Genomic DNA, 15,307 nt, shown 5'->3' on the forward strand with positions numbered 1-15,307 from the left:
AAACAATTAAAGAGATACAGAAAAATTTTGTTATAAAATCTTTTTATTAAACATATTTTTATGGAAAAACAAATAATTAAGTAATTATTGATGCATAACAATTAAAAAATTGTTTAATCAAACAAGAATTGTAATCGTCTTGTTTGCTGTCCAAATCTGTTTATAACTTTTTCAATTAATTCTGAGTCATCTTTGATTCTTTTCTTATGCACACTGAGCATGCACAAACTTGGCAGATATCTAAGCTATATTTTTAAATTTCATTCAATAAACTATAAATAATATATTTTCTATTAGCTATTTAGTTTAACAAAGGTGTATAACACAAACTGACTTCTCACAACTGTAAAACTTCAATAACACAATAAATACCAATGCTAAGCGTGCACAAACAAGTTAGTATACGAAACTACTGTTTGTAGTTATTTGTGTTTCAAAGTCAGTAGCCATGCCAGCTCCATCAGTACAGTTTCTAGTGGCAAAATTTGCAAGCACAAGAAATTCATATTTTTTTTTAAATATCTTGTTAACAATGAAGAAATGTATCTTGAGAAAAATTAACCGATGAAAATATATGTAATAACAAAATATTCTAAATTTTTTTCTGGAGGAGGGAGGGTAGTTTGTTAGAGGGTTGCGCTTCGTTTTATATTATTCTGCCAGCACCCTTGCATGTAACCATTTTCCAAGAAAATAAAAAACACCAGGCTAGCTCTGAAATTATTTATTTATATTCAATGGCAGAGATATTTACAGACAAATTACAAAACAAATTAATGCCGAAACTCTTGTAACACTAAAACGGAGATATTGTTTTGGAGATGTTCTCCCTTCAGTTGCTGTGGTTCAACTCATTCGTTGGTGTGGTGAAAATTCTTAAATAGTTCTCTTATATACATATTTAGATTTCTTTCGAACTGTGAGGATCGAACTCACTATCTCTGTCTCCTTAGGGACAGTGACTATCACCATTCAGCTACCCAAGCATATGTCAATATGTTATGCTTGTTTAAAAAATGCAAATAATTGTTTAAGTCAAAATGGTAAAAGAAAAAAAAATTATTCCTAATTATTTCTGTCATTGTTTATAATTGGAAGAACTTTAAAAAATTTTTTTAACAACATGTGCATATTTTTACAATAATTTCGCAAAAATTTAAAGCACAGTTTTATGCATCTTAGATAATAAAATATTTCGTCTAATTATATTATTGATTTTCTTAAGACTACTAATTTTAACTTGCTCTGATTTCCTTAAAGAGTCAAACCTTGGTCCATTGCTACTGCATCTTTTGTTTTTCCACATATATTATTTTGTTTCTCAAGTTATCTGAAATTTAAGGCTGTTTAAAATTGATTTTATGAATCAATGTTAAGAATATAGCCATATAAAATTTGTAGTCAACTAGTTAAGTACCGTATATTCCGGCGCATAACGCGCCCCGGCGTATAACGTGCACCCGTAATTTCTAATAACTTTTTTTAAATTTTAAGATATACTCTTCGTATAACACCCACGAAAATTTGGATTGTACCTGTGCAATATCTCGTCTAGTACCTATAGAAAACCGGAAAGCCTTTTAGTGTGGGACATGTTTAGGTCCCACCTTACAGATAATACAGAAAAAATTGTTGAAAGAATGTAACACCGATATAGCAGTTATTCCGGGCGGATTGACACCATTAGTTCAGCCATTGGACGTCTGCTTAAACAAACCATAAGGCAATTTAAAAAAAACTGTGGAACACTTGGATGTTGGAGGGCGATAAAACCTTTACGAAAGGAGGACATATGCGTCATACAAGTTTGGAAACAGTGTCCGAATGGATATTAAAAGCATGGGATGAAATTAAGCCTGAGATGGTTAGAAAATCATTCAAAAAATGCAGCATTTCAAATAATCTGGACGGATCAGAAGATGACTTTATTTATGGATGAGGGTAACACAGATGATGAAGACGAAACAGATTGTGATGACGTGCCTGAAGAAATAACGGAAGGCGAATATAATGAACTATATTTATGTAATAACGAAAATCAATAAAGTATATAGATAAAGGTATGTTATTCCTTTAAAATAAAAGTATTTTTCTATATTAAATTTTTTTTAATCTATAATTTTTTATATTCGGCGTATACAGCGCACCCGCAAATTCCAATGTTATTTTTGGTATTAAAAGTGTGCGTTATACGCCGGAATATACGGTAGCTACTTTCTATTTTATTTATTATATTATATCTATTAGCTGTTAAGTATTTTGTTTCTGTTAACATGCACTAAACAAGTAAGTATAAAAATGCCTGTAAAATATTTCCATATTTGTCTATAGTTACCAAATCCTCTGAATTTTTAACTTAATTACTGAAATTTGTCTTGGGGATATTTTAATCAGTTATCTTTGCATTACATTAAAAAAAATTTGCATTTTTTTGTTTTTGTATGATAGAAATCAGTGCCACTCCACAGGGAGAGCAGGGAAAACTTGGAAAATACAGGGAATTTAAAAATTACCTAAAATATCAAGGAAATTTTAGTTTTTCTTTACGCACTGGGAAAATGCAAGGAATTTTGTTTCTTATATTTGTCTTTTAAAAAATGGTGACCACTCAAAACCTAATCTATGGGATATTTAAGGATGGTACTATTTCATTTACTATAGCATTCAGCTGTTTTTGCAGCAATTAAAACTTATAAATAGAGTTAGCCTAATATAGCTCACACAAGAACACAGTAATTGTTGTTTTCTCTTAATATATTGTGTATAATATATACAGGGAAAACACCGGGCAGTAAATTTTTTAAAAAAATTTATGAGAGTGATTAAAAAAAACTGTATGATTTAAGTTGTTTGCTGTACATTATTTTGTTATTTTACATCTAGTCTCATTCACAATATTGTTACTCATGTCATGAAACTCGCCCAGTCCAAGTCATCGCTCAGCCTTTCTCCGGCGCTGGTGGAAACGTATAGTCGCCTTTTGGTCTACAGTGAAATCGAATCTCTGGGTATTAAAGGTTTCATTAGTAAGGTCAAATTTTATAGCTCAGTGTGTGTGAATTGAATCTCTTAAGACAAGTTCTGCCTTTAAAAAAATGTGTGTCTTTACAGCACACCTGTTGCCGATCGTGTTTCGCAGCCACGCTTGGGGTATTCTGCACACATTGCTAGAGATGTTCAGCTACAGGTTGCATCATTTTCAACCTCACTACAGGGTCCAGCTTCTCAATCATCTTCACAGCCTGGCAGCCGTGCCTCAAACAAATCAGACACAACTTCACTTGTGGTAAGTATTACAGGTTAAAGAAGGTTGTGTACCATTCTTTAAAAGTGCTTTTTTTCAATGGGTGTTTTTACAAAGTGCTTAATTTTCCCTCTTCCAAAATGAGATATTTTTTCTTTACCATGTTGATTTTTGCCGCGAACTATGCAAAAAGACATTGTCCTATTCAAGGTTTTCACAATTAATTAAACCCCAATCTATTTCGGTGTACCCTCGGTCCGTAGTGTATGAAAACATCGTTCGTTTTGCATGTTTGATGAAGTTCTTGTGGATCTGCAGTTGCATATACTGAGCTGGATTCAGTGGGACGGATTTTTGTCTCTTATGTGCAACTCTGCTGCATTTTGTAAGAGATTCTCAATTTCAGACTTCATATTCCACCACCGAATATTCCACCTTCATATTCCACTAAACAATTGTAATTTTTTTAAACTGTCAAATTTTTTTCTCTGATAGCGATAGAAAATTTTTTTCTCTTGTTAATTTCATCGTTGGTGACTCGTCATCATCACTGGCAAACAAATAAGAACTTGCCAACTCTGTCTAATTATAATGTTTTTTTTAAGTCCTTGAAAATATATTTTGAGTGCTAGAAAAGGTGCTTATTGAAAAATTTGGCTGTGTTATTTTCATCCCCAATTATTTCATAATTCAAGGAGAGAAAGTTTCAAAATTTGTTGTGAGGTTCGTCAACAGATGGTGCTACTCACTGAGGAAAACTATGAAACAAAGTTTTCCTGATCTTTTGCAGTAACAATCTGGTGAAACAATAAGCTTGTGACATGTATTGATTACTTTGGTTGTTGTATGCAAAAATTGCAATCAAGTAAAATAGCATAATAATACATATTTATCTTCTTATTTACTAAGTAAACTAAAAGATAAACAAATAAATTTTGAAAATTAAATATGATCTAATATTTTAATGAATTATTTAGAAGGTACATCATTTTGATTTTAAAAAAAAAGTCAGATATTTTCACTTGTTTCGAAGTCTTCTATTTTAACGAATGCAACGAATTTTCCATCATCTCAGTTGCTATCTATCTCTTTTTCTTGACCTTCATATCCCTGAAATGAAAAAAAAAACTTTGAGTTTCTGTAACATAACCACAGCTTCATAATGGGATTAAGAAAATCATACAGATTTCGCTACATCTTCGTAACTGCTTTCACCGGAAGATTCCATAATATTCGCAATTGAAACGGCCTGTGTCTTGCAAATTAAAACATCATTAGAATATTGCGAATATTCTAATAACTCTTCATTATCTGGCTCTACCTCATTCTCCAAAATAACATCAGCGTCAAGCAGCATTTCAAGGGACTGCACTATCGAAAACCCACCTTTTCTAATACTATGTACAATGCAGTTTCTCTTAACTTCAAAACTTTCAATCTGATATTTTTATAGATACTTAATTTTCGTTCAACTTAATCTGTTGGACCTTACTTTAGTGTATGGAGAAATGTAGCTTTAAAAATACCAATTGCATGTTTTATTTTGCATTTAGTAACAACTGTGAAAAATTGTCTCTGACACTACCGAAAGAATGTAAATAATAGTATGTTTTGTGTGTGATAGGTATTAAAATGTTTTGTGTTTCAGCGTGGAGAGTACTGCTTTGAAACTTATTGCTGGTATGGGTAGTGCTGAAGTTCAGCCTCAGCTCTCTCGTCTCCCCTCTGAACCAAAATCTCTTCTCTCCAATGAATCTGAGGAGCTGAACAAAGTGTTGGTGCTCACATTAGCCAGAGCAATACACGTCACTGGTAAATTCTATTATATTCTGTTGTGATGTTATTTTTCCTTTCTCTAGTCCCCAAATCATGCGCCTAGTTGTATTATTTACTAAACTGCCTTCAAAACTTGCTGTAACTTCAGAACAACAAGCTTTAACATCAGCTAAATTTTTGGAAGAAGGCCAGTGGGTAGCTGTACTGTTTGATAGCCATACGATTTGGTGGCCTGCTCAAGGTCATGTCCGCGACATACACATTATTTTTAACTTGGTAATTTTTAATTAAATTAATTTTATTTCTTCAAAAGTCTTGTGATTTATTTTATACAAATACATGCTGCAATGTTATCTAATTTTTTATTTATTTCATGAAATTCAGAGATTTTGGTGAATGTAGAAAAACTTTCTAAAAACCATATTTTTTAGCGTCTTGTCCGAACACTTAAAATTTTTATTTTAAAAGTTAAAAAACTTTTAAATACGCATAAAACAAAAGAAAACACGTCTTCTGATTTTATAATACAAACAAAAGTCACCTTTCTCAATATTTTATTTAATTATGATTAATTAAACTTTGTAAATGCCATGTCCGCAACATGCACAATACTGTGAAATCGCTCTAAAGTAGAATCCTTTGCAAAGTGGTGCATGCTAATGTTATTGAATGTGACACATATGATGTTCAGGAATAATTTAACTTCGTAGCTTTATGGTAGGCTGTAAAAGTTTCCATTGTGTTATACTTTTTATAAATTTTCTAGAATAAATTATCTTGACTTTCTTTGATTCTTAATTTTTTTTCTGGAGGTAATTTAAAGAACTGTTTACAAAAGAGAACCATTATATGTAGAGATAACATGAGAGAAAATGCAATATGAACTATAGATTACTTGTTAAAAATAGTTTTAGAAAAGCCTTGGGTTTTTATATGGATCTCATTGTTTATAATCCATCTGTATTTACAAAGGTTTGACTTTATTACAAATAAAAAGTCAATCCCCTTCATTAATAGTTCGGAAAAATCAGATGGTTTAAAAAGTTTACTTATGCACTGACCTTTATAATAATCTGTTTTTGTAGGTTCTGAGTCCTTGTCTGGTACATGGTGTAAGGAAATTCTTACAACAATTATGCAACACACTCCCCATAGCTGGTCAAGTTTCACCCTCAAGTGCTTCCCCAAAGTTCTTGCTGATTTTTTTGCCTTGCATCAGACGACAAAAGAAAACAAAGCTCAGCTCAAACGTTCAGTGGAAGAGGAATATCGGAAATGGAAAAGTATGAACCTTTCGTTCTATTCAGTTCATTGTTAATAATTTTCATTCATTGATCAATATCAGGCATTTAGTTTTGCAATCTTGTCAATGCATTTTATATGCAATAATTTTACAGCAATAAAGGCATTTGAATAAAAATAAATGTCTTTTTGTTTATTTCAAGATGTTTTTAAATACAGTTAAACCTCTTTGTCTCGAAAACCACTATATGTCAAAATTTCTAAAATTCTTTACATTTCCTATTTAAAATCAATCTATTTTCCATGTCAATCTCAATTTTTTTTTAAAAAAACCTCTGTTTCTCGAATTTCTAATAATCGAGCACAAATGCCCAAACAACATAACAAACAAAGAAGGTAAATGTCAGAAATCTTCAAAAAGATTATTTTCAGTGTTAAAGGTATGCTAAAATTTTTATTATGAAATAGATATATGTGGTATAATTAATTTACAGAAATGCCTGTATTTTTTTACTGAAGACAATTAAAGCACTTTTAATTAAATTTCTTAATTAAATTAAATTTTTTAAAGTACCTGTGTAACTCAAAACCTCTTTATCTCAAATTTTTTGCCTTTCAAGATAAACAGGTCCGACTGTACAAAAAATGTTTTTTTTTTTCATAGCTGCCAACTCTACTGGATTTAGCCAGTTTTTACTGGTCTACTGGTTTAATAAAAATTCTCCTGGTTTTTGTACATTTTAGAAAATTCCCTAAAATTGAGAAAGTTCCCTTAAATTCCTATTGAAATTGAATTTTTGTGCAGATTATTGCTTGCTTTAACAATTAAATAAGTTTTACTAATACATAAAGAAACGAGCCTTATTTATAAAAATCAGTTAACTATCTTTGATGAATTAAATACCTATAATTATTTAAAAGTATGAGTAAGCATAATACATAACATTTCAAGTTCATTTAATGTTAATCATTATCGGAAAGTATTTCAGTTTTTTTTTTATTTTGTTGATTAAAAATCCATAAAATTCCCTATATGTAAAATATTTAAAAAACTTGTCTTGAATCTTGTGGCATTTATAAAAGCCTATCCAGAAAGGAAAAAAAAAAAAAACTTTTTACGAACCAGTGATCAGAACAATCGAATTCAATTTGACAGCTGAAACAGCCGCAAACATGTCAAGCTGAATAAATACTAACTTTCATTAAAACAGAAACAAAGAATCCATTAAAAAAAAAACAGGCACATTGTACTCTAACGAACAGAGAAGCAGAACGACAAAAAAAGGTAAAAATACAGTCTAACCATCTTCAACTCGAGCTTAAGTACTTTTGTACTATGGATAAGGAATGACTTCATGAGTCATGCGTCATCAACCAACTTCAAATGAAAAAAGACCGACCAAACACATGCTCTGCTTCTTGTAAAACAAAACACGTGCATAACTTATATACAAATGAAACTACTTTTCAATGATAAGTACTTATATTTTTGGTGGTATAATTATCTTGAATCTTATCTTTGAATTTTTCAGCAATGAGCAATGAAAATGACATCATTTCACACTTTTCCCTCCAAGGCTCTTCGCCATTGTTCTTGTGGTAAGTGTGCCCATCTTTTTTTTTATTTTGTATGACACAAATTGTTATTAGGTTCCAATATGAATTAATTTTCTTGATTATATGCTCACAATCATACCTCTTACGTAAATGAAATTGGCAGGCTTGGTGGCAAAAAAAATCAGTCTGGGGGCTGCACAAAGTTGGGCGGTCTTACACTACTGAGTGTCTTCAGTTGGCATTGCACACTGCAATAGGAATGAGGTCCTTCAGGCCTAAGTGAGCATGCCTGCCAAGAGTCCTGTTTTTCTTTGAGGAATACTCCTGTGTTTTACGACTATCTCTTGTTTACGTGTTTATATTCAAATTTCTCCATATTTGTTAAAGAATTTTTGTAAAGAAAATTTTTTTTGGCAATAAAATATCCGTTAATGGCAAAAATACTTCTCTTCTTCCTCTACATGATGATGCTATTGCCAGTACTGTAGTATGTTAAATGTTTATAGTTAAGTACCCCTTAACCGTGTGTCGTTTTTATGGTTTTCCTCTTCATGTAACTCAAATGAGGGTTGGTTCCATCAAAATGTCCTCCGCGAAGACAAATTTCTCCCAATAATTGATTAATCCAGGAGTTCCCTTGTCTTTAGATTAGGTTCAAAATTACAAGGCTACGGAGTTGAACACTAGTAGCCCTAAACCCAAAATTAGGTCGGCTGTTTAACAACGGTTATAAAAAAAACTTTAGTAATTATACATAATGGTTTAAAAAATCTTCTTTAGAGTAAGATTTATATACATATTTTTTGTTAAATGTGAATGCTTAAATTATCTATAATTTTGAATATCTCTTTTTGACTTACATGATTATGCATAATGTATCAAAACTTTACTCATAGCCTAAAAAACGTCGCTAGTAAAAATCTCTGTCATTTTATTCCTCCAATGTTGACCAGGTATGCAGATAAAATTATGGAAGGTATATACGACATGTTAACTCGATTCTATCTTGAGATATTTTTTGAAGGTTGACATAGTCTATAATTATATCTCCTTAATATTTCTGTGAATACAATACAGTGTAGTTCATCAATATTCACATATTTTATGTTTGTTATTATTAATTTTTGAAATTTCCATAGTTTCAGAAAATGTTTACTCTAGTGATTACAAATGTAATGTATTAATATTTTAATAAATTAGAATTTTAAAAAATGTTGGTAAAAGTTTTATAACAATTACATTTATTTTAAAATTTTTGGTTTTATTTCGCTACTACTGCTCACTATATTTTCTACTAATAATATCTTTATAATATGCGCAAATTATGCAAACATTTAAATAAATAAATAAGCAAAATGGCTTTTCTAAAGTTTTGAAACATTAGTTAATGCATTTCCTAAAAATTAACTTTTTGAGTAATAATAATGAAAACGATTTTTATAGAAAAGCAATTTCAACCCTTAAATGCTTGCTTAAAGTTTTATTTCTAACGAATAATATTTGAAATCAACTTAAATGTAGTTAATGCAAGAAAATAAGACATAAAAGTTTATAACATTTTGTGAAATCAAATAAAAAATAATATAAATATGATTCATTACGAAAGAAAATTGTGATAGCTGCAAGGTGATCACACGTTACCCATTGGCGAAATAGTTGTCTAATTTTTTTTGGAAAAGAAAAATTTGTGTTTTCATCTTGAACATCTTTAACTGCTAATCCTGAACTGCTCGATACACAATTTCGCAGACATATTTGAATGCAACTCGGACACATTCTGTGTAAAATCTTTTGATGACTGAATAGACATTGAACAACCAACGGAGAGCAATATTAACATTTTCGGATCGATACAATGGTGTTTGATGGAGATTATAAGCTGCATCATATACCCGTTTCGGATTCACAAGTTCATATATGATATATAATTTGAAGGTTTGGCTTTTTTTCAATTTTACATGAATAGTGAATGAATCATTTATATTGCGTGGAACACAGTCTATGGTCTTGTGCAAGTTATTGGGTACGTTGACAATGGATCCTTTTATCCCGAACTAGTGATCAACGTCCAGTTCTCGTATTTGCAAGAAAGAAGCTCGGAGGCTCGGATTCATGCTTGCGTTTGTAAACGTTCTTTGGCTTTTTAAGCCTCTGTAAAAGGAATAAGATTTTTTTGTATTTAAAAAAAGATACTGATGTATTTCTACATCATCATGAAAAGTCAATATTTATTGCAATATTTCAAACATCAATTTTTGTACAAATAACCATAATTGGTAACACCTACCAAAACGAAATTGTACTCAGTGAGTCTTGAATAAAAATTGTTGCAGATANACCTTACTTTGTTTTTTCGTTCAGAATTCGGTAATTATTCAATTTAACTTAATTATTTATGTGAAATAATATCTAATGATAAAAAATAGGGTTGTTTTAAAAGCGTTTTTTTAAGAATTTATTTAGCACTTTGTTTTAAGCCTGCAAATAATTTTTAACGAACTTATTTTTTAAATTTTCTTTCTATATTGTTAGGTAAATATTATATTGATAAATTTCTAATTTATTATTTTTTTTATTATTTATTTTTAAGCTAAGAAATCTTTTGGTATTTGCGTGATCATTTTTAAAAAATATAACATTAATATCTTTCTTTAGCAAAACATATATATCTTCAAATTCATAAATTGATTTAATCTGAGTATGAAGTTTTCTTAGAAATCCTACTTTCTGTGCCTTACAAGTAAATGAAATTCAAAAATACTATATCGCGATGCAAAACTGACGATGCATCACGATATAAAATTTCTTATACCGCCCAGTCCTAGCCCTAAATCATGCTAATTGGATTTGTTATGCATTTCTTATTTCTAATAAATTTTATGAGTGGTTATTATTCATTTATAATTTGAAATGAGGGGAATTTTTTTTTTTTGCAGAATTCTGGATCGAATAGGTGCTAGAGCCCTATCTGCTCATTTGAGAACTTTTGCCGATTTCTTAGTCTTTGAGTTTGCAAATTCTGTTGGTGGAAATCTTGTGAATAAGGTAGCTCTTTATTTTCATTGTTGCTTACAATAATTTTCAATAGCTATTGAAGGTATGCAGTAGCTTTATTAAAAGTTTATTGAAGGTATGCAGTAGCATATTGAAAGTTTTTTTTATATTTTAGAAATATATAGTACATTTAATTTTACAGAAAATTTAATTTTAATCTTTTAAATAATATGTAATGATTTATTTATTCGAAATTATTTAAATCCTGATTAAAATTTTAATTATTTTCTTACTATTCAATAGAGTATGTTTTGTAAGACATTTTTTATATGCACATTTAATTTGACAGCAATAGTGTTAAATTAATTTAAATTCAATAAAATAAAATGTTAATTACTTGTTACGATAATTTTTAATAGCAATTGAAGGTATGCAGTAGCTTTTTCAGAAATTATCACTTATCACATAAAAATTTCAAAATTGTAATAATGTAAAGATTGTAATAATTGTAAAATGTAAAATTTAATATAATTGTAAATATAATTAATATAATTGTACAAATAAATAATTGTAAAGTGTAAAGATTGTAATAATTTTTTAATGTTGAAAGTTTTTTATTTATTAGAAATATTATGGTGTGTTTCATTTTACAGTAAATTTAATTTTAATCTTTTAAATAATATGTGAATGATTTACTTATTAGAAATTTTTGAATCACAATTGAAATTTTAATTATTTTCTCAATATTCAATAGAAAATGTTCTTTTGCGAGACATTTTTGATCTGCATATTTAACTTGACAGCTATAGTGTTAAATTAATTTAAATTCAAAAAAATAAAATGTTAATTACCTGTTACTTTATTTATAGTGTTGTTATAATGTGTGTGTAAAATTTAGGATAGTTAAAATGTGAAATCAAGTTCAATAAAACACCTCCATAAGAATTTTTTTTTCCGAATTCAAACTGAATAACTCAATAACTGAAGGAAACAAATAAAACTGTCTTAAGCAATTATTGAATCTCTAAGATTAATGCCCCTTAATTACCCTTTTCAGTGTTCTAATTTATTGATGTTTACAGAATCATGATTATGATTCATTCATGGTATTAAAGCTCAAATACTAATATATCTTGATTACTCCTTAAATTTGTTAACTGTACTAGTTTATTTATAATAAATTAAAATGGACTTATTAAACTTCAGAATTTGTGATCTGTACAAATATTGTAATGGTTTGTTAATTGCTTGTGGTATAAAAAGTATCTGATTCATTTCTGATTTTTTTTTTAGTACATTGATGCCTTGAATGACCTAATTTGGAAATGCCATGTTATTCAGTTAGACAGGCTGATTTTGTGCTTGGTAATTATTTTAATTTTTTTCCTGTAACTCTCCTAAGCAAACTATCAGCTGTCTGGCTTTGAAGCTTGTTTTCTATGTTTGAAGCCCCCATTCTATGTTTTTTTTTCTTTCTTTCTTTTTTGCTGAACACACAGATAAATTTAAACATATGCTGGGCAAAAACCAAATATCACATTGTTATTTATTATTGCATATATTATGTGTTGATGAGAAAAAAAGTCATTAGATATTAATAATTCATTAGAAAAGCTTCATTAGATAATGAGAAGAAAAATTCATTAGATTCTGTCTTTAAATTTTATAATTCTTACTTTTGTGCATGAAAATGATAGTCTTTTATTTATCGTATCTTCTATGCACAAAAAGAAAAAAAAATAATTACTTAAAAAACTCTGCATTATTAAAAAAAATTCATATAATTTGTTCTTCCTCAATCATATGTCTGTTAATATTTTACAAGTATGCATAATTTTCCAAAAATTGTGCACTATGTAGCACTTGTCTGTACTTTTTCATGATATCATTGACTCCTGTTTTTGCATCTCTGTTTAGCACTATATAGACAAACCAATTGGGTTGGTAAATGGAGCAACAGATATATTATTTTGAACCAATGGACAAAATTTGTATATCAATATATTTTATTTTATAACCATCCTTGAACAGCCGACCCAATTTCAGGGTTTACGGCTAGTAATGTTCAACTCAGTAGTCTTGTAATTTTGAACCCAGTCCAGAAGACAAGGGAACTTCTAGATCAAGTATTGGGAGAAATTTGCTTTTTTTGGAGGACTTTTTAATGCAACTAACCCCAATTCACATTATATGAAGAGGAAGACCTCGAGAACCTCCCACGGTTAGCCTAACGGCAAAGGGACTCTAACCCATGATCTGTCTACCTCTGAGGGCATTTCACGTCAGCACTGTGGTCGTTACGAGCCATCCCTGGGGATTCAAACCCGATTCACCTCATTGGAAGGCGAACATTCTATCCCCTGAGTCATCGCGACTCTGTTTATCAATATAGGGAGAAATAATTTTGAAAAACTATTATTCTGTATTTTATAGCCCATTTAAAAAACAAAATAAAATAAACTTGGTTGTAAAATATAAGGCACTCTCACAACATATAGTTTTTGTGACTGAGAAGATATTCTACTTTTAATCTGTCAGTATTGCCTTACATTAGCTCTTTTATTAAAATGTGTCCTATTTTTAACTCTCTAAACTATTTCATGCTAATATTTACATAGTTCCCAACTCTACTGGGTTTTTCGGTAGACTATTGGTTTAATGAAAAATTTCCTAGTTTAAGTACAATTTTAGAAAATTCCCTAAAATTGAGTAAGTTTCTTAAAAAAATCCCTATTGAAATAGAATTTTTGCACTGATTTGCTTTCTTGAATATTTAAATATATATTACTGACGCATAATGAGGCAAGCATCATTTATAGAAATCAGTTTAAAACTTTTTTTTTGTTCTAAACTGTTCAGAACTTCCTTTTTAAATTAATTGAAAAGTCTTTCAACTAATTTTGATGAATTAAATGCCTATTACTATTAAAAACTATGAGTGTACATAATACATAGCATTTCAAGTTTATTTAATGTCCATCATAACTGGAAAATATTGCAGTTTTTCTATTTTGATGACTATAAAAATCCCTGAAATTCCCTATGTGTAATATATTTAGTACATTATGCAACAATTATCACGGAATTTATATTATTTTGCAAAATCTACTGGATTTTTTTCCTATCCATGTTAGCAGCCATGTATTTAATAATCATCACATGTTGTAATCAAAACTTTTTTTAAATTTTTGACTTAAATTAATGTTTCAAATTCAAAAATACAATTCATGATCACAAAAGAACCACCATGATATTATTTTCAAGGTATTGGAAACTTTTCAAAAATAGTTTTGTGAAAAGTTAATTTTTACTTTTTCACTTATAATTCTTTCTTGTAGTTATCAATGTTATGCATCTCCTTACTTTACCACTGTTCAAAATAAAATAGGAAGAAGGCTTCATTGTTTATCCCTTTATCAAATTGTAATTCATAAAATTTTTTACAAACCCTTCATGTTTTATCCCTATACATCTCTGACAGATAAGTTCATTCTGTTGAACTTAAATGAGAACAATAACTGAGACTTCATAACTAAATGCCCCCACAGTCCTGCCAAAAAAAAGAGGAAGAAAACTGCAAAAGTTGATTTAAAGAAAGAAATGAGAATTTGCTAAATTTTATCTAAATTGACAATGATACATTTTTCTCTGCAACACAACTTGATAAAATTTGCTTTGAATTAAGTTTGCTGATTGAAGAATGTGTAGTACATCTACCACTAAAAAAATACAATTCCAATTCACTCGTGTATAAGACATGATAACTCGATTCTATGTTGGGGTCCCTTTTCATGGATGAAGGTTGATATTTTCGATAACTACTATCTCGACATTGGTGACCTGGACGTGACGTGAACACGCCGACCTTGACAGAAACTCCGACCTAAATCTGAGCACGGCTACTTCAATGGATGGTTCCCATTGATGGACTGCGACATAATCCACCTTCTCGCTCTGTTGCTACTCAGTCTCGATCACACACAACGTCGACCTGCATACACTCGACTGCTTATGTCAACATAGGAGAGACCACGGCCGTGAACTTAATACAGCTCTCACGTTCAGCATTTAAGAGTACAGTGATCTTAATACAGCTCTCCCGGCTTCTCACAAAGGAGCCATGAATCAACTAGTGCTATCCGTTCATCGAATTCTATCACAGATATAATCCTGGTGGAGGAGTACTGTAGGTCACATCTACCACTACAAAAATACAATTCTAATTCACTAGTATATAAGACATGTAGGGTACCTTCTATGTCGGGGTACCTTTTCATAGATGAAGGATGACACAGTCGATAACTACTATCACCACAAATGCATTAAAAAGTTTTGCAGAAGCATAGGGTATTAGTTTTTTTTAAAATTTCCAACATTTCGTAAATTCAGGCATTGTTGGCCACTCTTTCCGAGGCACCCTAATAGGTGGGCCAATGTTGCCCCCACAGTAAGGACAGATAGTACAAAAAATGACAGACCCACCCATCAGGGTGC

General features: G+C 30.1%; 1 protein-coding gene across 1 annotated transcript in view; it reads left to right on the forward strand.

Annotated features, from left to right (window-relative positions):
• The window catches only part of LOC107436274 (mediator complex subunit 23), a 67,325-nt gene that overhangs the window by 30,408 nt on the left and 21,610 nt on the right, over positions 1–15,307 (forward strand). The window contains exons 13-20 of the mRNA XM_071180875.1: positions 2,884–3,026; positions 3,112–3,286; positions 4,893–5,056; positions 6,106–6,303; positions 7,795–7,861; positions 8,716–8,772; positions 10,756–10,864; positions 12,107–12,178. Of these exons, the coding sequence (XP_071036976.1) occupies positions 2,884–3,026; positions 3,112–3,286; positions 4,893–5,056; positions 6,106–6,303; positions 7,795–7,861; positions 8,716–8,772; positions 10,756–10,864; positions 12,107–12,178 (985 nt within the window). The remainder of the gene's footprint in view (positions 1–2,883; positions 3,027–3,111; positions 3,287–4,892; positions 5,057–6,105; positions 6,304–7,794; positions 7,862–8,715; positions 8,773–10,755; positions 10,865–12,106; positions 12,179–15,307) is intronic.

The sequence above is a fragment of the Parasteatoda tepidariorum genome, chromosome 5 (genome assembly GCF_043381705.1).
Source record: "Parasteatoda tepidariorum isolate YZ-2023 chromosome 5, CAS_Ptep_4.0, whole genome shotgun sequence".
Taxonomy (NCBI): Eukaryota; Metazoa; Arthropoda; class Arachnida; order Araneae; family Theridiidae; genus Parasteatoda; species Parasteatoda tepidariorum.